The sequence below is a fragment of the Curcuma longa genome, chromosome 5, assembly GCF_044706935.1.
Source record: "Curcuma longa cultivar G26 ecotype Majalengka, Jawa Barat chromosome 5, ITB_CL_G26_1.1, whole genome shotgun sequence".
In the NCBI taxonomy this organism is placed as follows: domain Eukaryota; kingdom Viridiplantae; phylum Streptophyta; class Magnoliopsida; order Zingiberales; family Zingiberaceae; genus Curcuma; species Curcuma longa.
Genome location: NC_133865.1, coordinates 8,932,256 through 8,956,164, shown reverse-complemented (window position 1 = coordinate 8,956,164; position 23,909 = coordinate 8,932,256). Strand labels below are relative to the sequence as shown.

Below are 23,909 nucleotides of genomic sequence, written 5' to 3'. Positions count from 1 at the left end.
GTCTCGCTGCACTTGATTCTAGATATAATCCGAGAAATGGCCTTATCATGCTTCCGTCAAACTCCACCAGATGGCCCTTTTTTTAGTTGCATGGTGACTAACTTTGTAATTAGAAATTCATTGATTCAATCTAAATAATTATTATATACATTTTGAATTTTATTATATAATATTCTCTCAATTCAAAATTCTCCGTATCATGAATATAATTTTCTTAATATTTTTATTGAGAAATACAATCTTAATTTTCATTTGGTATAGTTTTAAGTCACGGTGAACTACAAGTATCATAATTATCTTAAATAAGTCTTTCGTCCAAATCAATTAAAATGTATTTTTATAATTAATCTTCTCTTTTTAAGTGAATTGCTTGATGACAAGATAAACTTATGCTCTTTGATATTGCTCTGCAAATCTCATTTGATTTTAAATATTTATTTACAACTAATAAGTTTCACCTCTTCAGATAATTTGATAAGTTTTCAAACGATGTTATCTATCATAAACTTCATCTCTATTCTCATGACTTCAATCCACTTTTTTAGATGAGAATATTGTTTGATTATTGAAAAGATATGGGATCATTTTCCAACTCAATGTCAAACTCCTATTCTTAGAAGTGTACATAATCATGAGATATTATAGATCATCTTTCCCTAGTAGATTTCTTTAGTGACACTCGTTCTTGATGTGGTTGGGAGTCATGCTCATCCATAAGAGACAATACCTCTATTTGAGCTAACATATCCTCTAATTGTATTGGAGGTAATATAAGAATATCATAGTCTACTACCCATGTTTGTTACGCAGCTTTAATTGTATGTAGAATGATAATTATTTCACTATCAACTACATAGTTATTATATTAAAATCATCAATGTTTTACTCAAATGATATTTCTCTAATTTTAATGTTCCAACCATCCTCAATGAATTTGACATTACCTGCCTTGAAAAAGATTTTACTCTAAAGGTTGAAAAACTTGAAACTTTTCGAATTTTTAAAGTATCCTATCAAATAATAGCTAATGGTTATTGAGTGCAGTTTTTTTTCATTAGGTCTGTAAAGTCTAATTTCAGTTGGACAATCTCAGACATGTAAATGTCTAATATTAGACATTTTATTTGTCCATAGTTCGTATGAGATTTTTATTACCACCTTACTAGGAACTCTGTTGAGTAAGTGCATCGAATTGAAGTGTCTCACTCTATAAAGACTCTAGTAGAGAAGAAAATGTCATCATACTCCTCACTGTATCTTTTATGGTCCGATTTCATCGATTTGCTATATCATTCTATTAAAGAGTACTAGATATGGTATATTTTGTCACGATCCCACATTCAATGAGGTATTCTGCAAATGACTCAGGACGTTATTCATCTAATCCATTAGATTACCATAGTATCACCACCATGATCTAATATTATGACCTTAATCTTTTTATTAGTTAATCTTCAACTTTGACTTTGAAGGTTTTGAATATATTCAGGGATTACGATTTCTCATAAATAAGATATAAGTATCCGTATCGAAAATAGTCATCTATAAAACTGATAAAGTATGTTTAACTATTCTAAAAATTTTAGAAAACGATCCACATATATCCGTATGATCAAATCTAAGACTTCATTATACCGTCTTAAATTTTTATTATCTTTGTTAGTTATTTCTCATATATTCAATGTAGATTTCAAAATTTGATATGTCAAGAGAATCAAAAAATTTTAATAACATTAATTCTTATAGGTGTTATTCAAAGATAAATCTTAAATATCTATGTCATAATATGGATAAATTTTTACATCTATACTATACATTACAACATTATCAATATGAGTCTCAGTGTCTAATATATATTAATCCCAGATGATAATATTAATTTCATTAACAACGTAAATTAAATATGAATGTATAATATAAAATAAAATATAATATAATTTATACATATTCATTTTTAATAATTCTCCATACGATCCAAATCGGATCTAAATCGTATTTACGGTACCTTGTACTAAATACTAAATCCTCATAGTCAACCGCTCGAATTTAATGGAACCCGACAGTGAAATTAATTTGCCGGCGTACCCCAATCGACTGGTCATTGGTCAACGTTCCTCGGGCGGTCAGGACCTGCTTTCCCTCGGTCCAGGGCCAAGCGATAGCCGTCGGATGAAAGTCTCGCTGCTCATCATTCTGAGAAGCTGGCAGCAATGACAAGCTTCCTCGTTCGTTCTCCTTTCAACCTCATCATTCTGCCGTCAAACTCCACCGGACGACTAACTTTTGTAATCAGAAATTCATTCATTCAATCTAAATAATTAATTATATACTCTTTGGATTTTTATTATATAATCTTAGATTATTATGAGAACTGATATCCTGCGCCACTTATCCCGCGTGATTTATGCACGACACTTTTCCACCGCCACTGCTACTGTCGCTTATTGCCCTTTCCGACCATCACTGACCGCCGCCTCGGGCGTGATCGACGCGCCGCTCGCCCGCGCTTCGTCCGACGGCGATTCCGATCGGATAATGGTCGAAATCCGATGAATTTAATCGGAAACGCGGCCAGTAGTGTCGGGCGTCAGATTCCGACCAAATCGCGATCGGATTCCGGCCAAATCACAGCCGGAGGCCGACTGCGATTTGGTCAGAATCTGGCCAACCCGACACTGCCGAGCAAATCACGGTCGGATTCCAGCCAAATCGCGGTCGGAATCCGACGCGCGCCACTGCCGTCTACGTTTCCAGATCAAATTCGTCAGATTCTGATCAAATCACGGTCGGAATCCATCGTCGGACGGAGCGGCGCGTCGATCGCGCTCGAGGTGGCGGAAGGCGGTGGCCGGATGGGGCGGTGGCAACAGCGGTGGGTCAGAGATGTCGTGCATGGGTCGCGCGGGATAAGTCACGCAGTATATCAAATTTCATATTATTATTATCCACTATTTATAAAGAGTTAGATGTCTCGAATCGGCAATAATGTTACCAAACACTGTAATGTAATCATTCTTGTAATCAAAGATTATCCCTTAGGAGGTTTTCAAGATTACACATATTTCGACAAGTGGAGCCGATCACTATAAAAAGTTTACCTACTATAGTTTTTGTCCCTGGGGCCATGGTGTCGCGGTAGGATATCGTTGTCATCCATGCACCCGCAGTTCGATCTCCAGCTACGACGTATATTTGCAGAAATTTTTCTCCAAATGGGGGATCGCAATCAAAGAATGCTGGGCATCTGGATTGGCCGTTGCGTGCGCTTCCCGATTTACCATGGTGGCCGGTGGAAAATTTTCATGGGGAAGTGCACGGGTTGGCCGCGCGTGCGCATTTCCCGATTTATGCGCATGATTTACTCTGATGGTCCATGAAAAACTTTTATAGGACCGGATCGATTAATTGGGATTTCAATTTTTTTTTTTAAATGTCTCGAATCGAATCTAGTTTTGATGAATTTGGAGGCATAAGTTGAACACAGAATGACTATGACATGACGATCTTAGCCGCCCCCTTTTGACCTGCGGCCTGATCTGATCTGCCTTTAAGAACACGCCCTCTTCTTCCCGATCTTTGCCTGAACCGACAGCTGGAATAGCGGCGAAGAATGGGGGCGGCGTGGCGATGCCTGCTCTGCTTCCTCCTCCTCCAGTCTCTACCGGAGGTGAACATGGCGGTGGCCGCGGAGAGCGCCTGCCCGCTGGATCTGAGCTACGTGTCGACCTTCCCCTGGGACGACACCACCTGCCTCCCCCCCACCACCAACCTCACCGACTGCTGCGTCACCCTTCTCAGCCTCTTCGGCATGGGCATCGCGCAGCGCCTCCACGACACCGGCTTCTTCCGCCTGCCCGACGACCCTACCGCCGCCGCCTGCCTCTCCGACTTCCAATCCGGCATCTCCGCCGCACGCCCTCGCCTCTCCCCCTCCATCGTCTCCACCTGCTTCCCCTCCCCCGACGAATTCGTCTCCACTTGCGCTGGGATCCACACCGTCCGCGACTGGAACGCTCGCGTCGGGAACTCCTCCAGCTTCGACGCCGCCTGCGACGGCGACCTCACCGACCTTGCCAGATGCGACGCCTGCGTCAGGGCCGGGTTCAACGTCACCTCCACCCTCACCGCCCTCGACGGCAACACCTCCAGCGCTACCCGCTGCTTCTACCTCACGGTCCTCTACGCCTCTGGCGTCGTCAACCAGCTCGGCACCGAGGATCCCCGCGCCGCCGGCTGCATCCTTGGCCTCGCCGTCGCCTCCCCTGCCCCTGACCATCATAAATCCCACTCCGCTGCAATCTTCGCCTCCGTCTTCGGCGCTCTCGGCTTCCTCCTCGTCGTCGGCGCCGTCGCCCTCTTCGCGTGGCGATCCCGCTTCAAGAAGAAGAAAAACAGCATCTCGGCCTTGTCGGGGAGAAGCTCGAGATCGTACCCGCGGCCCAACACCGGATCGATCTGGTTCGACATCCACGAGTTGGAAAAGGCCACCGCCGGCTTCTCGCAGGGCAACTTCATCGGGCGCGGCGGATTCGGCGTCGTCTACAAAGGCACCCTTCCAGACGGCACCATGGTCGCCGTCAAGAAAATGCTGGAGCCGGACGTGGACGGCGGCGACGAGGAGTTCCGCAACGAGGTGGAGATCATCAGCCATCTCCGGCACCGGAATCTGGTCTCTTTGAGAGGGTGTTGTATCACGCAAGACGTCAGCGCCGAGGAAGCCAAGCAGAGGTACTTGGTCTTTGATTACATGCCCAACGGAAGTCTCAACGACCACCTCTTCGGCAACGCCGGCGAGATGAGGAAGCCCCTGACGTGGTTGCAAAGGAAGAGCATCATCCTCGACGTGGCCAAAGGGCTGGTGTACCTCCACTACGGGGTGAAGCCGGCCATCTACCACCGCGACATCAAGGCCACCAACATACTGTTGGACGGCGAGATGAGGGCGCGAGTCGCCGACTTTGGATTGGCGAAGCAGAGCAAGGAGGGGGAGTCCCACCTCACCACCAGGGTCGCCGGAACCCACGGGTACCTGGCACCGGAGTACGCCCTCTACGGGCAGCTCACGGAGAGGAGCGACGTCTACAGCTTCGGCGTCCTCCTGCTCGAGATCATGACCGGCCGGCGGGCCTTGGACATGAGTGCGCCGTCGAATACGGTGTTGATCACAGACTGGGCGTGGAGCTTGATCAGAGAGGGAAGAACAGAGGAGGTTTTCGACGAGGCGTTGACTAGGAACGAGGACGACGACAGCCGGCCACCGCAATTGCCCAAGGGGGTGATGGAGAGGTTCGTGCTGGTCGGCGTCCTGTGCGCGCACGTGATGGTGGCCGTCCGGCCGACGATACTGGAGGCGCTGAAGATGCTGGAGGGGGACGTGGACGTGCCGGAGGTTCCGGACCGGCCTCCGGCCATCGCTCTCGCCTCCGTTTACGGCGACGGGAGCACCTTTGCCTCCTCGCCTGCCTCGACCGGGCGTTCCCTGGACACCGGAGAGATGCTCAGGTAGCTCAATTGTGCTCGTCAAGAAGACAAATTTCTTCAGAAAAAAAAAAGAGGCTTGTTTCTCTCGTCTGATCTCACCGTTGACTTTTTTAATATTTATGAACATCACTCCATTATAATAATTCAACATCTCTATCAATTGCTGTAAGCTTTCATTGTTCTATCTTTTATGGTTCGTCCGTTGACTCGGCCAAACTTGTCCGATCTAGACTAACGGTTGACTTTAGAGTCAATAGGAAAAGTCAAACTTCGACCGTTGCTGTTTAGAAAATCCGACAAAAAAACGGCGCAAACTGCACGTTCCTTTCTACTCTTTCCTAGCAACTTCTTGAAAAGCTTCATAAAAGGTCAAAATTAATGAAATAGTTTTACAGACTAAAGTTAAAACGATGCTAAAAACATTGAACATAGCAATTCATTGTAAACATCTCACTCAAATATATTTTCCTGGTTCGATTTTGAAAATGTAACCATTATACATCGCCACATTCGATAACTTGGATCGATTCGATCGCTTGTTTCGACGATAAACTACCTTTAGGTCAAGTGCACATTGCAACAACAAGGAGGGATTTCAAAGTCCCAACACAAGGATCGCCTCCAAACATGCTATTAGTTACAAAAATTGTGCATTCTTCTCTACCAAGACAAACCTGTTAAAACACATTCTTTTAGAAAACAAATCGATAAAATTCAAGAGAATAATGTTAACCCGGTTGCGAGTAACCTACCTTCTCGACAATAGCTTTAGATTCGGGAGAATGGCAACTACCTATGGCATAATTTCTTCTTACACAATCTCCTAAGGGAGTCCCGTAGCTCGCAAAATCTATGGATGAAATATGTCTCCCTGGTTGACATTGAAGTTGAACATATGGGTCTTTGCTCTTTGAAAGTACTGACGGATAATACGATTCAGATACGCGGCCACAAACACTAGAAATGGAGATCGTTTCAACTGTAATTGTTCGAGGGTCACCGCTAAGTTCCTCAAAGAGTACAAGAAGGTTATTTGATGATTTTAGAAAAGAATGAGGAATATGATACCTGAAAAAGTTTGGATATGATTCAAAGTTAAGAATATGATAGAAATTCGAATAGTAAGTGAGTGTTGTTCTCACAAAGATTGTGTTGGTCTTCCACTTGGAGCTCTGAAAGATACCCAATATCTTCCAATGCTTTCTCCATTGATCCAAACCTCTCCCTTGCCCATGTTACCAAGATTGAGTGCCACAGGATCATCGCCTTTCGGCGCATCAAACATCGTCTGTGAAGCATAAGGTGTGTGCTAACTTTGATCAGTCTACCATTTATTGAACTCATATACTAAGAACATATTGTTGTTACCTTGTACCATATCAAAGGTTTATTTGTGTAGCCTGATAAAGATTTCCATCCTGCTGTTTTCGAACCTTGTTCAGAGAAGATGAACATATCCTCTCCAAGTAAACCGACCTGTTTATATTTTTCATCAAATTCTTCATAAATTCAAGCTTTTACAGTAAAGAAATTCACATACATACCTTATAGTGCCAAAGCCAGTTTGTTAAATCTTCAGAAGAGCCTTCTGATCCTCGAATTCTCACACGTCGAAGTCCCACCACCCTCTTCTCAAGATATGCTCCTGAATCCTTCAAACCGATCGATCGATATTTCAAAGCACAGATCATATCAGTTTACAGCATCATGGACATTAGTGTGTTGTTCTTACAGGAAGTCCAACCATGACACTAAGCAAAGAGATATCGTTCTGTCCTTGCTTAAATTCGATATGCTTCTCAAAAACTGGTAGTGCTCCATCAGGACTCCCATGCACTGTGCCTGTTCATGTGTAAAGGCATAGTTCTAGGTTCATTAGCTTGTTTGATAACCACAAAAAAGATGAACAAGTAACAAAAGTTATTACCTACTAATTTGCCATTTACAAAGACATGTAAAACATGTGCCCGAGAATCCACATGAAGTGTTTGCAGATCGGCGTAGTTCGAGTGGTTATAGCTGCAATTCAGATAAAGATTCAACTAGAAATGATCAAGTATCAGAGTACTACTACTAGTAGTTCTACCTTATGGTGTACCAAAGATAATCAGTCACATCTTTGGTCGTTGCCATTTGTTCCAGTAGACCTTTTGCAGCAAATGAAGCCTTGTTTTTGTCACAAACTTGGTCTGCAAATGCTTGCCATTGCTGATCTTGATCAAGATACTGAACAGGTGTCGCAGACCGCTCACCGAATTGTGCACTCACCTAGCAAGAAACCATCTTTAGCAGAGCTGCATTCACAGTAACACATTAGTGTATGAACACATGGATCAACCACCTGTCCAGTACTAAAGGCAACATCCTTGCAGTTTGGTAACACACTGATCGATCGGGCCGGTATGCGATAAATAGTCTTGCGGAAATGCAAAGCTGCAGCATTGTGTTTATCAGAATTTACAAGGAAGGCAACACACTGTCCTGAATCGGTTTCGAAGACATGTGCCTGTGAAAAAGTTAGGCATTTAACTCCATTGAACAAAGAAAACTTCTGTTGTGTGTTGTTCTTGTAGAAGTCTCACCTCTTGTTGCTGGCCGAGGGAAGAATTTGTATACATTCCCCAAAGTAATGCCTCTTGAGACTGCTTGATCACAGCATGAAGTTCCCTAAGGTGCCCCCATGTGGGCATCCATATCAAGCCTAGATGCAATGCATGAGCATGGAAGTTCATGTTTCATTTTGAAGAAAGTTATCATCAGCAAGTAGTACCATATTCGTCGAGAGGAGCTTGATCATAATAGCTTGTTGTAACGAACGATGAGGCAGATTTTCCAAAGTTTGTTCCTCCATGATACTGAATTCACATTTAGGAGGCATGTAACAGGCATGTAACTTATAGTAACTTAGAGAATAAGAAGAAAGAAAGCTACCATGTAGTAGTTCACAAAGCTTCCATTCTTTTTCGCTATAAAGAGTGCAACGGAAAAGGCGATATCCTCAGCAGATCTTGGCCTTGGATCCTTTCCATAAACTTGATACCTATGGCACATGTAGAAATGATTCTGAATTTGTGAAACAAACATTTAGTAGGATGTATGAAGAACTTGTGCACTTACAAGAATGTCCAATTTTCGGTCCATAGTGATGGTTTTTGAGGGGAGTTAGGCCCCATAAAAGTCGATCCGCAATTCAATCCATTGCAAGCATTGATCTATATATCGAAACAAGATGTAAAACCATACCGAAAACAGATTCATCTGATCAAGAAGAGTGTTGTTATACAGTGACAAGAAGACTGACCACTGGATCAGGAGCATCATCTTGTTTGCACATCATCCATGGAACGCCGGTATCAAGGCCGACCGCCATTGATGCTGCCCAGATGACATATGAAGGTCCCTTCTCATGGAATGCAGCCTCAACAGTTTTGTATTCATTTTCAATCTGCAACACCAAGAACACAACAGAGTATCATAGTGAGTGTGCTCATAATTCATTAAGTGAGCAAATTACCTGAGAAATTATAATAGGGCCACCTTGAGAGGCAAACAACCTCTCAGATTTTAGAAGATTCACAATCTTTGTCACAAACTTTTGCATGTAGAACTGCACTAGCAGAAACAAACTTAGAACATTATATAAAATTCTTATGGAAGAAAAAAGGTGGATTTGCCTTGAGCACCTACCTTGAAAGGATCATTGTTGCACCTATATACAATGTCAGGAACATCATGCAGCCAAAATGGCAATCCTCTGCACAGTTAAATTGAAAACAAATTGCTTTGATTTATTATCAAGATGAAAAAAAAAAGAGAGAATAAAGCATTTCATACCCATACTTCCATTCAGCTTGTATAAAAGGTCCAATTCGAAGGCTCACATAGAGACCTTGAGAATTAACTTCTTTGATGAATCTCACAAGATCAAATCGCCCGCTAAAATTATACTAAAAATTCACAAATAAATTGTTGGACAAATTGGATATTGGTACATTTAGGAATTAGGCATGTCTTCACAGTAAATAAGACTTGCCTGTCCTTGTATAGGTTCATGGACGTTCCAAAATACATAAGTTTGTATCACATCGAGCCCTCCTTGCTTGGCTTTCGCAATTAGAGATGGCCACATCTACTAAGAATTTATTCATTCTTAAGAATATTTTTTCCAACTTAAACTAAAACATCAAGACATATGGAATATATTAAGAAATAAGAAATTTACAGAATTCCTTATTTATGTTTAATTAAAAAGAGAAAGAAAACCATATATTGATGCAATAATTTAGAAAGAGAATCGTACAAACAAAAAAAACAAGGTTTGACTTCACTCATGTGTTGAATTATTTTTCAGTAAAATACTAAATTAACAGTGATTTTTCCCTTAGTTTTGCAGTAACTTTTAAACTAATATTTTTCTATTTTCTTAGTTTGATCACTTCGACTTTCAATTAAGATCATATATATACAGTCAGTAATATATTCATATCAAACTTTTGGACTATTCAAAATTTTCCTTTTCAAATAAAAAAAACACTTACCAATCGATAATTTTTTATCAAAACATAAATCAATTTTCAACGTAATCGTCTGGTAAGTTGAATTATTCTAATCACTGAAAGAGAGACGTAAACGAAGGCAGATTACTTTTATATATATAAAAGTAATATATATCTCTTTCATATACAACGAAGCATGCACGCTAACTTAATCTAATCTAATATATATCTCGATGAACAAGTATATATATTACAGTAAACAAACATTAATCTCCAATAATTAAACAGCCTTTTTAAGACCAATTCAAACGACTATTAACCAGTTGATATCCATTAAACAAACTAAAAGATGTTGGCAATATCTTTATCTTAATCTGACAAAAAAAAACACTAATATGCAGGAAGTCTTCAGCTAGAAATTCATGTTTAGTTGTTCACCTGAGGAGTGCTTCGAGGGTAATGGATGGAACCAGAGAAGAGCAACCTGCGAGTTCCATTGATGATCAAAGCCCTCCCGTCGTAGTTTACGCCATCATCTCCTCCTCCTCCTCCTGCAGAAGCTATCCTCCAAGTCAACGCCAGGACGAAGAACACCACCTTCTTCTTCAGATCGGCCTTCGTCTCCATTTCTCAAACTGCAAAATTATGTTGTTTGCATTTGACAGAAAGCAAAGATGGTGTGAGTGCATATATATATATATATATATATGGAAGCATCCTTGTACTATAATATATTAATTACCAAATAAAAAGAAGGATATATATGGGCATTAAATATATATATATATATATATATATGTGGGAATATTTCTTGCCTTAAGTTTATGGAGAGAAGAAAAGAGTGTTATTTTGATGACGTCGTCTGCTGAGTTTGTTGTTATGGAAGAGACGAGTTAGTTGAGAAGAAGAAGAAGAAGACGACAGCCGTCCAATGGAGAACTGATCTAATCCTGACCGTTAAAGAGAAGGGAGAGAATAAAAGAATGGCTAGATTTTATCGTCTTGCAATAAAATTTCTAGATGATGCCTTTATTTATACCTATAGAATTTAATCCAGTCAAAGATTTAATTATTTGACTAGAGAATTAAATTCTTAATTGAGTAAGTTACATTTTAATTACAGATTTAATTAAAACTTCTATATACGTAATTCAATTATTTAATAATTCTCACTGATTAATTTAGATATACTTTTTAAACAAAAAATAATAATATTTAGAATTCTATCAATTAATTAATTCTCAACTACTTCACTTTACAATATGATAAAAACATTCTAAACAATCCTCATAAAATTATTATAAAATTACATTTCACTCTAAATTATTTGGTTAAATATTTATAAATTTAACTTAACTTTAAATTAATTACCTATTAATTAATTTTTAAATACATAAAATCTCATAGACATTTAGTAATGAATTGCTGAGTGAAAAAGTGGATAAATTATAGGGTGTATTTACTCATCCAAATTATATTAATTATAAGTACTATTAAATTATTATATATATTATTAAATTTTATTATAGAATGCTACTAAAGATTATACTAGATGGTATTAAATTATTAAAAAAATATATTTTTGATATTTGTGTAGAGATTCATTTTAAAAATGTTAAGATGGATTAATAAACTGGTAAGGAAATGAGATACTGATGCAGTGGTGCTAATTTCAGAGGTTGCATGAAAAGATTCAGTAATAAGAGCAATTTCTAAATAAGAGTTATAATCCTTTCTCAGACAACAGGCATTCTGCATTAGAACTCCATCAGATTTACCAGACCAGAATAAATTGAACAATGCCCTGGAGATCATCAATCACTAGACAAATGTTGCAAGATTTTTATTACAGCAATCGGTTCAGTTTGACCATTACAGAATGATTAGCATAACTAATTTTCAGAAAGAAACAAATTAATGGTCTTGACCACATCTCTATACCCCAAACTGCGAAATAATAGAACTCTTTAACATTTTCAATGATCGAGCATCGCGAAACAACACCAAAATGCTCAAGAATTCTTTAAACTCGTCGTCCTCGTCCTCCCTCCTCCTCAGTACCTATGTTCAAGCTTCTCCTTCTCCTTGTAGTACTGAACATAACTGCATCAAAAGAGAAGATATCCACATAAGAATTTGGATACTACAAATTAGGGTTTGTAATAAACTAAATCAGTTGGTACATAGACTATGAGATACATGATACAACACATCCTAATCGCCCTGTCCTACATGGTCTTTCATCTCCATCTTCCTCCTCCCTCTCCATCATTTCTTGCCACATACAAAGAAAACAATATACACAAGAGGGCTGGGGTAAGGTAGGAAAACTAGAAGACTAACATTTTCTTCATCTTATTGGTATGTCACTCCTGTACACAATAATAAAACCCCACAAAAGGGGTATAATTGTGAAAGTAAAATACCTGATTTTCTCTTTTTCCAAAGGAAGATATCCACATAAGAATTTGGATATTACAAATTAGGTTTTGTAATAAACTAAATCAGTTGGTACATAGACTATGAGATATACATGATATAACACATCCTAATCGCCCTGTCCTACATGGTCTTTCATCTCCATCTTCCTCCTCCCTCCCCATCATTTCTTGCCACATACAAAGAAAACAATATACACAAGAGGGCTGGAATAAGGTAGGAAAACTAGAAGACTAACATTTTCTTCATCTCATTGGTATGTCACTCCTGTACACAATAATAAAACCCCACAAAAGGGGTATAATTGTGAAAGTAAAATACCTGATTTCCTCTTTTTCCAAAGGAAAATGAATCAATAGATGAACATGTTCAAAATGAATCAAACTTTGGGGATTTTCACTAAATCTGATAATCGCCATAACATAAAATATTGATGGCAGATCAGGTGCTGCAGCAACATGATAAAGCATCCGGTCTGCCATATAAATACAGTAAAGAAAGCCACCTGCTTTGTTGGAAACAAGTTTTGGGAAACTAGAACTTTTCTCTAGTATCGCAAGATTCCCATGTTTGACGAACAAGAAATGGGAATTAGAATTTTATCATCTCAAAATCGGGGACTTGAAAATACAATCAAAATCAGTCAGAATCGGATATGAGAATTCTCAGGAATTCACGACAATAAAGAACTTTTTACAAGTATAACCATAATCTATGATTCCAAACATAAGGAATGAAATTTCAATCATCACTTTCTCACTTTATATCCAAATATAAGAATTGAAAACCTAAGTAATTGGAACTTCTTCCGACAGCAATTGGTTCTAAGCAAGCACTAAACCCTAAGACGATTGTAGGAATCCAAACAAATTAAAAATTTCTAACGAAAACAAGGAATTTGCCTCTTTCTTGAACCAAACCGACCGAGCAAAGGGACAAAGACGTGCCTGTATGTTCCGACGAGAGGGCCGAGGAGCAGGGTGGCGCTGAGCCAGTTCTCGGAGACCTTGTGGTGGATCTTGCCCGGGAGATCCTTCCAAAGTCCGGGCATCACCTTCTGCTGGAACGGCGACAAGCCATAGATCACCGCCTTCATCCGCACCGGCGTCTTCCCCATCGTTCCTCTCTGCGATCCGAATCTCTCGCCGCGCAGCCAGATGATCAGCTGCCAACGCCGATCGATTCCTTTATATATAGAAATTTTCTTGGGCCGGGCCTCCGAAACGTGGGCTTGTGGACCATTTCATATTCGTTATATTTCCCGACTTATCGAATTAAATAATTTTCGTAAATGCTGAAATATTAATATACAGCATATTTAATCACTCAAAGAAGATAACTAAATATTTGGTAATACAAGATCTAAAATTATAATTGATAACTAAAATAATCCAATTAATTTATGAAGTAAATGAAAGAGCAATCACATTGTTGATATTTAAATACTTGCGAATTTATTTCCCTTGAGAGAATCACAATGTTTTCATTCTTGCCAATAAACCAACAACTTTGTCTCTACAAGCAACAAGTTTAGACAGCAACAGGTGGTTTAAGTAGAACCATGGCTTCTTTTATTTTCTTCACTGCTTCTTGCAAGGTTGACAGGGATGCAGCATAAGAAATCCGAACGCATTTATCGTCTCCGAATGCGTCTCCCGGAACAAGTGCAACCTGCCGGTAGTGAAGATGACGATGATGACGATATTGGCAATGAATACAATGGCGATAACCGCTAACAAATGACTAGTACACAACTTACCTGGCCCTTGTCCAAAAGAAACCGGCAAAGGGATTCAGAGTCTTTGATACTTCCGAAACCTTCAACCTCAGATCCATAATAGGAGCTGAAATCGATGAACAGGTAGAAAGCACCCTGTTGTAGGAGAATGTTTGTGATATTCAGACAATGTAGATCAATAAAAATGTGAGAAACCAATTTTAAAAACAAAGGAAGAACAAAAACCTGGGGTTCTGATATTTTAACACCGTCCAATTCCCCAAAGCTTTTAACTAAGAAATCGCGTCTTTCCTGGAATGCTCTCACCATCACAGAAACGGCCTCACCGCCGGCGTATCCCAAACCTAGAGCTGCAAGGCCAGCTTTCTGGGATATGCTGCTAGCGCCGGAGGTAGACTGCAACAGGTACATGATCAGAAAAAAAAGGAAATAAAAAGGGTCACATATGCCTGAAATTTTAGTCCTCCATTTTCTACTGAAAGGGTCCAGCATGGCACGCACGAAACTAAAATTCTAGAGCAAAGAATAGCTTCCAAGAAAGCACCAATATCGAACCAAATTGACCTTTCAGATGTGAATATCATGCAAGAGTGCTAAACGATTAAACAACTAGTTATGTATAAGCCAACTTATCAGTGACTTGAATTTATAGAGGATGGCCTATTATTGAAGTGAAGCATAATCTCCATGCTAGACTTCTTTGGGAGCTTTTGTCTATGTTTCATCAAAGATGATAAAGATGAAATCTAGTCCAATGCTTGTTCATCTTAATGTTAGTGTTTTAATTTAACATAGAATTAATAATTCATCTCTTATTGTTATTTAAATATAATTTCAAAATTTTTTATCATAAAAAGAATAGACAACAATAATTACATTCAATGGATGTTTAGCATCTGCTCTCTTTAAAAGGCGAGACAATTTATTGCAATGATGTACCATTGAGAAGTCACTAATCAAGAGGATAATCAAGAGTCTTAGTCCAACAAATCACAGTATGTGATATCTATTTCATAATTAAGAGGATAAACAAGAGGGTAGTATCTTTCATAACACATTACAGTGTGTGATCGAAATAGTAGGCATATCTCCTTCTAGGTTGGTGGTAACTGCATATATGCTGACAATTTACAGCTATGCAGGAAAGCATAATACTATATCACATATTGCATAAGCTAGGAAAACAAGTTTTTTTATTCTCTATTACCTACATATGGAAGAAAAAAAATGATCGTGTAAGTTTGTAACAACAACAACAACAGACAATCTAATGCTAACTATCAAAAAAGTATTCTATCTGGAAGTCTTAATCCTATCAAGAAAATGAAGAATTACCTGGCTTTGAATCTTTCCACAAGCTGCTAAAAAGTGTTTAGGGCAGGCAAGGTACCCAAGTCGCCAACCAGTCATTGCAAACGCCTAAAATTTAGCAGCCATCAAATCAGAGTTACTTTTCCATTGCTTGCAAGTATTAATGTCTTTAAAATGATGCACAGAATACAATGAATGCAAAATGTTCAGGTAAATTCAGCTGTAACAGAAATGTAAAAGCCTGGCGAATGACTGAAATTTATAAACCTCTAATTTTCTTTATAGTTAAGATCAGATCAGTGTAACTAATAGACACAACGACAAAAACTTTACTCAAGATTGGTTCCAACTTTAACATATATTTGCCAGCATAGCACTTTGAGTTGCTAAAATCTTCAAAAAAAATATAAGGGTGAATGAAACAAACTAATTACCTTAGAAAAACCATTTACAGTTAGAGTTCTTTCCCACATTCCAGGTAATGAAGCAAAGCTTGTATGTTTGGCCGGTGGATATATTATGTGTTCGTACATCTCATCTGATAACACCTGAAAGACACATAAGTATCAAATGTCATCAATATCTTCGATTTAGAAGCATGTACCATGTGCTGACAAGTAAACTTTGTGTCCAGCAAGCTAACCAGAAGCCTTGGATGTTTCCTGACTATATCAGCTATCTCCTCGAGCAGTTTCCGTGGGTAAACAGAACCAGTAGGATTGGATGGTGAACAAAGTATAAGCAGCCTTGAGTTCTCATTGATCTTTGAAGCAAGCAAGTCAGGATTTAGAAGAAAGTTATCTGATATGTTTGTTGGAAGAATTACTGGATCTGCGTCAGCCAACCTAGCCATCTCAGGATAGCTCACCCAATATGGTGCTGGGATCAAAACCTACAAAAGGAAATCAGTGCACTTCCACGTGAGATACTAGGCATAGCAGCAATTTCCAATCGGTGTTGGATAAATGGGCACCTGAACCCATTTAAAGGGGACAAGTAAGCACAAGTACGCCAAACAAAACCAAATCCTAATGCCATCTCTTGATGTTAGACACAGCAAGTTCAAATCATCTCCAGATTGAGGGCATAACACAGTTCTGGAAATCAAACTGACTGAGAAAATTTGTTTAATTTCATTGGAGATACCAAGTGCTCTTTGTCTAGCGAAATTCAGTTAATGCTCTAAAACAACCAGCCATATTGCTTCAACTATGAAGATTGGCAACATCCAATCTGTTTCTAGCCATCAATACTATAGTAGATGAATGTTCTATAAATGGAACCTACAAGGCTAAAGTGCCAAGTTCAGATTTTTTTTTAAACATGGAAGTGGTTAATTCACATAGTTCAAATGAAACACAGACCATAATTGTCCAATTTCCTTTTTCATTGCATTCTTTTTGCTGATTGTATGTAGTTTCAATAGGCAAGTACAATGATATTTTTATGAATGTAAACCAATGATCATTATTTGAGGTCAAACAATAGCTAGCACATACAATCATATAACAAGTACAATTTGAATCAAGTATATTATTCTGTATAATTCAAGTAAAGGAACGAGTGTGGAATCAAAGGAAAACCTATAAATATATATACCAAATATAGTCAATAAATGACAAAAGGAAACTGTAATAGACAAAATTGATAAGTTGTACCTCATCGCCTGGTGAACAAACTGCAAGCACCGCTTGCATAATAGACTGTTTGGCCCCATTGCTAACCAAGATTTGATCAGGTGAATAAGACAAACCATTCTCCTCTGCCGTTGTAAACAGAAAGCATAGAGAATTTAGCATTCAAACAGAACAAACGCATCCATTTGAATTCCAACTCACTGACCTTCAAGCTTATGACAAATCGCCTTCCTAAGTTCTAATGTCCCAGCATTTGGAGTATACCTCGTATGCCCTTCTCGAATCGCATTGATCCCCGCCTTCACAATTCAAACAGAAAGAGTTCAACATATGAAATCACACGAAATATCATAACTTTATCAGAGTACTAATGGGACGGAGAGATTCACCTCTGCAATAGCAGCAGGGGTATCAAAATCAGGCTCTCCAGCAGCCAACCTGATGACGGGCACACCAGCCTGAACGAGGGCTGTAGCATGATCGGTGATGGCCATGGTCTTTGAAGGCTTGAGCGAGCTCACCCTGGGATTGACTGAGGCATCGACAGGCGTCGTTAGGTCAACAGATGACTCCAACATCGCCCTCAGTTGAGTCGAAAGAAGGAGCCTTTTCCTGCTACAAGCCCTGCCGAGTGGTTCCGCCATCAAATCCAACTCGAATTCTCTAAAAAAAAAATCCCCTTTTTGATAAAAACAATAACTTACTTGGAGAAAGGCAAGATCTTTGGCGTCGAATCCAAGTTCTGGTGAGACCGCAGTGGAATGAAAGATGGGGAGGAAAATGAAGGACGGCGGACAAAGAGAGAAGACTCCATCGATGGCTTGCTCCAAGATTACACAACGCTGCACTTGAGGAGTCACAGCAAGACAATTGGTTGGTGCGTATTAATAGAAAAAAGGATTCTTTGCTCGTCTTCCTCCACCGAACGCACCTACCAACTCCAGTTCTTCGCCCACCAAACCCCAGACGAATCCCCGTTCCGTTTTATCGCTAGGCGGCTTCGTAAAAATAAAAACCGATATATCGGGCACCGTAACAGTCAAATAAGGTGTACGATAAATGAGATGAATCTGTAAATTTACCAGAATTGTCATATTATTTAAAAAACTGTAAATTTACTAAAAAAATATTTTTCTGATTATCTTTTGTCAAAAGTATATCTATAATTATTTTTAATAAAAATGTCGTCTTGCTTTAAATATTAGATGTTAAATAAATAGGATGTTCATAAATAAGTTCCGTAATGAACTTTTTAAGAGTTTTTAATGTTCATTTAATTATATAAAATATATTTAAAAATAAACTTTAACATTAATAAATTTGGCTCATTAACCTTTATAAATAAAACTACAATTAACAATTTTTTTATTAATTTATCTAAATCTTAATTATGATTTAATTTTATTTAGTGAATACATACAAATATATATAATACTTCATATATTTCATAATTTTAATTAACTGTAGTTTATTAAAAGCAAAAAAATAATAATTTTATTTATAATAATATCTTTGAGCGCAATAAAAAAGAAAACTCTATTCCAACTAAATCAACAATTGTTTAATAAATAAATTTAAATAACTTAGCATTCAACTTACCTCACTTACGTTAAATAACCTTGACAATTATAAAAAAAATATAGGTATCTATATTAAAACGTTTTGAGATTTTTCTTTTTTTTTTTAGTTTATTTTTCAAGTTATAGAATAATTTGTAGTCGATATATTTATCTTTGCCCATTTTTTTAGGTGCAATCTAAAATATTTGAATTTTCTGCCGAAAAGAGTTTATTCAAATAAAAAACTTAACTACAAACAACTCCAAATAGAGAATTTAATGCCTCTATATGTCCAAAAGACTTATTTTAATTTAAAAAAACATTAGCTAGAAGCTACTTTAGTGAAAGATTTTTATACTAACTCCAAATACGTATAACATTATTTTTTTTATTAAAAGAATATTTTTTGTTGACATAAATGATCAACTTACAAAGCCATGATACAAGTATATATGAGTTTTCAATCTTACAAATATATACGTCATTATTTGATTTTGCTAGAACAAAACAAAAATTGTAGGAAGGTAATCCATGAATAATGATGGATAAGTATGTAGTAAAATTGCAATCTTTTTCACCACTGCATTAATCAATAGAATTACCAATATGAAAGTTTCAAACATTATAATCCCTCAAAAAATCCATCAAAGATTGAACTTTTGGTGCCTTCATATTTCACAAATTGTATTGCTAGGAAAGTAACTTGTCAAGTAGTTTCCAATCAACAAATTGACCATTACTATTATCCTTGGCATCAAACTCAGTACTGCCCGCAATATTGCCTTCAAATTCTTCTCTAGACCATAAGCTTGGAGACGAACTTACTTCATCAGATAATGGCGGAACGCGAAGAACACAATCATGGTTATCTTTGTTAGAATCAAGCAATTCATCTGATGATAACCTTGGTATGAGCCAGGGAATGTGCAGAACCTGATCATCTTGAGATTCTTTATTAGAATCAAACAGTTCGTTGGACAGTTCTCGAATGTGATGAAGGACTTCATCATCTTGATTATCTCTCTTAGATTCAGGCAATTCATCCTTGTGATGGAAACCTTTCCCACAAAATGCTACTCCTTGAGAAGAAGACACAACGAATCCAAGAGTTTCATATCCTAATTGAGCGTGATCAAGAACAGATTTCGGATAGTGCCCGAAACTGTCGAAATTAGGCCTTTGATTGGGGCTTGGTTTCTTGAATGCTCTACAAACAACCCATCCTTCTTCCTGTGTCAAGTTTTACACATCAAAATACTTCAGTATGTGTTTCATACGTGTGTTAATATGATCATTATGATCGACCTACCTGAGTTGGGTCATTTTCATTGGATTGAAGACGATATTCATGGATGATCCAATCGGTTTTCTTCCCATTTGGTGCTCTTCCCTTGTAGAAGACAAGCGTTTTGCGCATCCCGATCACCCTAAACTTCGATAACACCGGCTTGTCTCGGCCAGTCGCCTTCCAAAATCCAGCTGAAGTAGCTCTATTCGTCCTTGTCCCACTTGGATACTTCCTATCCTTGAAGCTAAAGAAGTACCATTCTTTTTGCTCCTCGTGTCCATGCTTGCACTTATCTATACATTTGTTAAAATAAGAAAACTCAGTTAATTACAGATTCATCTAAAAAGATATATATAGTTTAGTAAAGTACTTGATCATCAAGAGTAGTAATTAAATTAAGTACGCTGACCTTGAAGATCCCAGGGTTCTATTCGATAAAGATCGACCTCTTGAATGATATCTAAATCAATTGCTTGAGAAGCTACCTTTCTCGCAAGGTAGTAGCCCACCAGCTCTTCTTCTGTTGGATGAAACCTGAAACCCGGTGGAACGACGCTGCTCTCTCCTTCCATCTCAAAGATTAATATCTACCGCACTGTTTGTTAATCTACCTTCTGATCGATCGAAGTACTCCTGAATTATTACAATTTCAAGTTTATTTTGCAGTTGAAGCCTTATGATAAAAATTAGTAAGAAAAAGCTAACTAGAAATTAAAACATGAGAGCACTTCTGTATATATAGATATATATATATATATATATATATATAGAGAGAGAGAGATGTTTCTTTGAGTGCACTACAACTCATATAAGATCATGGTTGCATGCTTAATGCTAACGTAGAACACACTCTTGTGAATATTCAGTAATAAGTACATAATCATATGCAGAGCTTAAGTAACTTACAGATTGAAAATGTTGAGAGAAGGGACGTACGCTCACCAGTAGCGAATTGCAGAGATCGAGAAAGAGAGAGAGATGAGGCAATGGAGGAAGAGGGAGAGGAGGTCTAGGGTTTGTATAGACATATATATAGTGCACAGCATCTCTTTCTCTTCAGAAAGCGATGGAAGGAGATATATATAAAGAATTAAAGCCTTAAAGGGGAGGGAGGTTAGGAGCCATCGAGTGCGCGTGCAGTGCTGGTAAATCATGGAATATATAACACATTTTCCACATTTAATTTCTACAACACACATTATTCATATTTCTCAATTAATGGAAGTCATATCACACGGTGATCATGAAGCTAAGCCATGCATCAAAATGGACGAAGAGGACCACAATTTCTTTGTCTATTCGTGCAATGCAATGTTTATCGAAAATTAAATTAACAACGTGAAATATTGCATTGTTAATTTAGTGTTATGTATAGCACTACTTCCTTCCTATATATATCCTATCTGTAAGTCTTGTTTGCAGTATATGATCACTCGAGAAAAAGCTTTCGTATTCGGCACAAAAGTTTGGCCTGAAATATATATATTCAATCAACTCCTATATGATTTATAAACCAGTATTTACGGTATTGTTGATGCGGCAGCGCATGCCTCAAAAAAGAGTTGATCCAAAGTTTGTAGAGCACGCTTGTATCCATCTTGCAAGACACTGACTTGCTGCCCGTATCCTGTTTATACTTTACAATATTAGTTTCTTTCTTTCTCTTTCTATGTGTCGATCAAGTACAAAGTTAAGTGGAATACAAGTAAATGGGCTGTTTGGTTTGGAGTGCTTGTCGCACGTAATTAATTAGCTGCCCGGATGAGCATGAGCAGGCTATGGTTATAGTATTCATGATCACTATAACAACGTCCGCTACTGTTTTTCGCTACGTATATCGTAGAATACTTGTGTTTTTCAAACGCAAAATCCATTTTTCACGAACTAATTTTTAATTTAATTGTGAGAACAAATAATTAAAGACACTGACCACTTAATCTTTCACTGCTTGTTTGTTTGTTTGTTTGATTGATTGATTGATTGATTGATACAGAGCTACCTAATTTAATCATCATCCCGGTCGTGTTGCCGTCGCCTCCTCGCTGTGCACTGCGTCGTCGCCGATGAGGAGCTGCTCCTCCGGCATGCGGAGGGGGACGAGGAGGTCGTCGACGAGGCATATGAGGCTGGTGACGGCGAGGTTTTAGCCGACGACGAAGAGACCGGCCGCGATCTGCTTGAGGAGCTGCACCCCACGCCGACGCAAGACCCGAGGATGTCGCCGATTTGCTGCAGGTGGTGAACCACGGGAGGCTGCCGGATAAGATCCCCATCACGCGATCGGCGCCCACCCTTGCACCAACGCTGATCATGACGATGAACACCAACCTTTTCATCCATTAATCAACAGCAGATCCAAAATTGCAGAATTAATTGATCACTCCTAATTTTTATTTTATCTTTTGTTTTGATTAAAAAAAAGAGAACTTAATGGAATTGGATAAGAGTAATGGCTCATATGCTCTATCTAGTGAATCAGAACTCAAAAGTAGGTCTTTTTCATTACCGTGGCCGTATCTTAGTGTACACCCTACGCGATAGTCTTTCAGAACAGGATCCAGATTACCATATGCATTTTTATTTTTCCATTTCATTTGAATAGTAGAGCCACCAGTGAGCTTTTTATATATAAATCATAACGAACAAGGACATTCTAACGAGTTGTTTACATTTCTTTTTCGGTTAAATAAACGAATTTGTTTTTTTTCTAAAAATTTTACTGTAGCACAGGTTGCTTAGGTCCAAAAGGAATCTAAAGATTTTGACTTTTGAGAACAGCATGTAGCAGGCTGAAGTTATCACCGACAGCTTCTCGAAGAAGTTGACGTCGAGGCAGGTCCATACGAGGAGGCCGGTGGCTGCGCGCAGACGCGACCGACGAGCCGATTTGGCAGAGAAATGGTCACCGCGCCGTTGAACCCCGCCCACCCCATCCACAGAAGTCCGGCTCCGGCGAGTATCAACAGCACGTTGTTGAGGGGAAATATATATCTCGCTATTCTGTTGGTCGACCTCGCAGGTGAAGCCGGATATGCCGGGGGAGAGGTGGAGGACATAGCCTCCGGAGTAGTCGATGACGCCCCACTGGAAGAGAAAGCTGGCCACTCCGCCTCATAGGGAGGAGAAAGCGCTGACGGTGTACGAGAAGGCGAGCCAGAGGGGGACGAAGATCATCCAGGCGACGATTTCATGCGGCCGATCGAGGAGCGAGCCGCCGAGGAGGATGAGGGTGATGGCAGCGAAGACACACTGCCCAAAGGATTTACACCGTACGAGATCGACAAGAATGATTAATGTGGAATAACACCGTACCCAAAGGATTTACACCTCACAAAACAAGAACAATACAATACCCACATTAAAGGTCACATATCGGATTGAACCTGGGAGATTTTCTCTGTTTACTGCCCTAAACGGAAACACCAGTAACAGTACCATTCAAATGTCAAGATTCAACAAGAAGAGGCGACCCAAACACAAATCTGATCGAACATGAATGAAAGCTCGCTATCGAAGTCAGAAGTCAACAAGAAAGGCTACAATTTAGTGGAAACTTACCAACTAAGAAGTGGAGGGTTGTCTTCGACACTCAGAGGGTCCTACTGGTGCGGAAGAAGAAGTTGGCTCTGTCATGCTCCCTGCTCCGGTCGCTCACTGGAGCAAGAGCTCGAGGGAGGGAGAGCGCCGATGATGAACATTGATGAGACATCACGGGGATTCAAATAGGAAGACGGTGATTCAGGTAGGGTTAGAAGGAATCGAGGTAGAATCGCGCGAAGATAAGGTCGCGAGGGAGACGATGAGACTTCCGCCTATCGTTACGAGGAGGGTGGAGAGCCGCGTGGACTGTGGAGATCGAGCGAAGGGGACCGTAGACGCAGGGGTTTGTGTGATGATACGGCGACCGCAAATGGGGCTTCGAGGCGAGGTCGCAGCCGCCGGTGTCCGGTGGGACTTCGT

At 39.2% G+C, this 23,909-nt stretch overlaps 5 protein-coding genes and 1 pseudogene across 5 annotated transcripts; 1 reads left to right on the top strand and 5 right to left on the bottom strand.

Moving 5' to 3' along the window:
• Positions 1 to 3,595: 3,595 nt before the first annotated feature.
• LOC141829023 (putative receptor-like protein kinase At1g11050) lies at positions 3,596 to 5,605 on the top strand. Its single transcript, XM_074716432.1, has one exon. It carries the CDS (start codon positions 3,611 to 3,613, stop codon positions 5,504 to 5,506), a length of 1,896 nt encoding a protein of 631 aa, XP_074572533.1. The 5' UTR covers positions 3,596 to 3,610; the 3' UTR covers positions 5,507 to 5,605.
• Positions 5,606 to 6,035: 430 nt separating this feature from the next.
• Positions 6,036 to 9,610, bottom strand: LOC141829026 (beta-galactosidase 16-like). Its single transcript, XM_074716436.1, has 18 exons — positions 9,515 to 9,610; positions 9,316 to 9,428; positions 9,169 to 9,235; positions 8,996 to 9,088; positions 8,783 to 8,926; positions 8,599 to 8,693; positions 8,413 to 8,521; positions 8,252 to 8,336; positions 8,064 to 8,182; positions 7,823 to 7,987; positions 7,568 to 7,749; positions 7,409 to 7,500; positions 7,214 to 7,323; positions 7,026 to 7,133; positions 6,850 to 6,957; positions 6,624 to 6,769; positions 6,234 to 6,549; positions 6,036 to 6,155 (listed from the first exon to the last, which is right to left on the bottom strand). Exons 1-18 carry the CDS (start codon positions 9,608 to 9,610, stop codon positions 6,045 to 6,047), a joined length of 2,259 nt encoding a protein of 752 aa, XP_074572537.1. The 3' UTR covers positions 6,036 to 6,044.
• Positions 9,611 to 11,807: 2,197 nt separating this feature from the next.
• LOC141830097 (cytochrome b-c1 complex subunit 8) lies at positions 11,808 to 13,561 on the bottom strand. Its single transcript, XM_074717584.1, has 2 exons — positions 13,364 to 13,561; positions 11,808 to 12,080 (listed from the first exon to the last, which is right to left on the bottom strand). Exons 1-2 carry the CDS (start codon positions 13,531 to 13,533, stop codon positions 12,032 to 12,034), a joined length of 219 nt encoding a protein of 72 aa, XP_074573685.1. The 5' UTR covers positions 13,534 to 13,561; the 3' UTR covers positions 11,808 to 12,031.
• A 283-nt stretch (positions 13,562 to 13,844) lies between these two features.
• LOC141829024 (bifunctional aspartate aminotransferase and glutamate/aspartate-prephenate aminotransferase-like) lies at positions 13,845 to 18,060 on the bottom strand. Its single transcript, XM_074716433.1, has 10 exons — positions 17,807 to 18,060; positions 17,492 to 17,726; positions 17,308 to 17,401; positions 17,124 to 17,227; positions 16,109 to 16,357; positions 15,900 to 16,013; positions 15,490 to 15,573; positions 14,380 to 14,550; positions 14,176 to 14,289; positions 13,845 to 14,087 (listed from the first exon to the last, which is right to left on the bottom strand). The coding sequence occupies exons 1-10, from the start codon at positions 17,914 to 17,916 to the stop codon at positions 13,947 to 13,949; spliced, it is 1,416 nt and encodes a 471-aa protein (XP_074572534.1). The 5' UTR covers positions 17,917 to 18,060; the 3' UTR covers positions 13,845 to 13,946.
• Positions 18,061 to 19,351: 1,291 nt separating this feature from the next.
• On the bottom strand, positions 19,352 to 20,521 carry LOC141830140 (NAC domain-containing protein 37-like). Its single transcript, XM_074717626.1, has 3 exons — positions 20,359 to 20,521; positions 19,971 to 20,242; positions 19,352 to 19,891 (listed from the first exon to the last, which is right to left on the bottom strand). Exons 1-3 carry the CDS (start codon positions 20,519 to 20,521, stop codon positions 19,352 to 19,354), a joined length of 975 nt encoding a protein of 324 aa, XP_074573727.1.
• A 1,439-nt stretch (positions 20,522 to 21,960) lies between these two features.
• On the bottom strand, positions 21,961 to 23,658 carry LOC141829818 (ammonium transporter 3 member 1-like; annotated as a pseudogene).
• Between the last annotated feature and the right edge of the window lie 251 nt (positions 23,659 to 23,909).

Bases quoted from the DNA above. Each gene is read 5' to 3' on its own strand.
- LOC141829023 (XM_074716432.1), top strand. From the start codon at position 3,611: ATGGGGGCGGCGTGGCGATGCCTGCTCTGCTTCCTCCTCCTCCAGTCT.
- LOC141829026 (XM_074716436.1), bottom strand. From the start codon at position 9,610: ATGTGGCCATCTCTAATTGCGAAAGCCAAGCAAGGAGGGCTCGATGTG. The intron at 8,337-8,412 runs GTAGCTTTCTTT...ATGTGAATTCAG, and splicing joins GCTTTGTGAACTACTACATG to TATCATGGAGGAACAAACTT. The intron at 7,501-7,567 runs GTAGAACTACTA...TCTGAATTGCAG, and splicing joins TATCTTTGGTACACCATAAG to CTATAACCACTCGAACTACG.
- LOC141830097 (XM_074717584.1), bottom strand. From the start codon at position 13,533: ATGGGGAAGACGCCGGTGCGGATGAAGGCGGTGATCTATGGCTTGTCG. The intron at 12,081-13,363 runs GCACGTCTTTGT...CTTTTGATGCAG, and splicing joins CCTCTCGTCGGAACATACAG to TTATGTTCAGTACTACAAGG.
- LOC141829024 (XM_074716433.1), bottom strand. From the start codon at position 17,916: ATGGAGTCTTCTCTCTTTGTCCGCCGTCCTTCATTTTCCTCCCCATCT. The intron at 17,402-17,491 runs GTGAATCTCTCC...TGAATTGTGAAG, and splicing joins CCCCTGCTGCTATTGCAGAG to GCGGGGATCAATGCGATTCG. The intron at 16,014-16,108 runs GTTAGCTTGCTG...TGTGTCTTTCAG, and splicing joins GGAAACATCCAAGGCTTCTG to GTGTTATCAGATGAGATGTA.
- LOC141830140 (XM_074717626.1), bottom strand. From the start codon at position 20,521: ATGGAAGGAGAGAGCAGCGTCGTTCCACCGGGTTTCAGGTTTCATCCA. The intron at 20,243-20,358 runs GTCAGCGTACTT...ACAAATGTATAG, and splicing joins AGAACCCTGGGATCTTCAAG to ATAAGTGCAAGCATGGACAC. The intron at 19,892-19,970 runs GTAGGTCGATCA...AACTTGACACAG, and splicing joins ATGAAAATGACCCAACTCAG to GAAGAAGGATGGGTTGTTTG.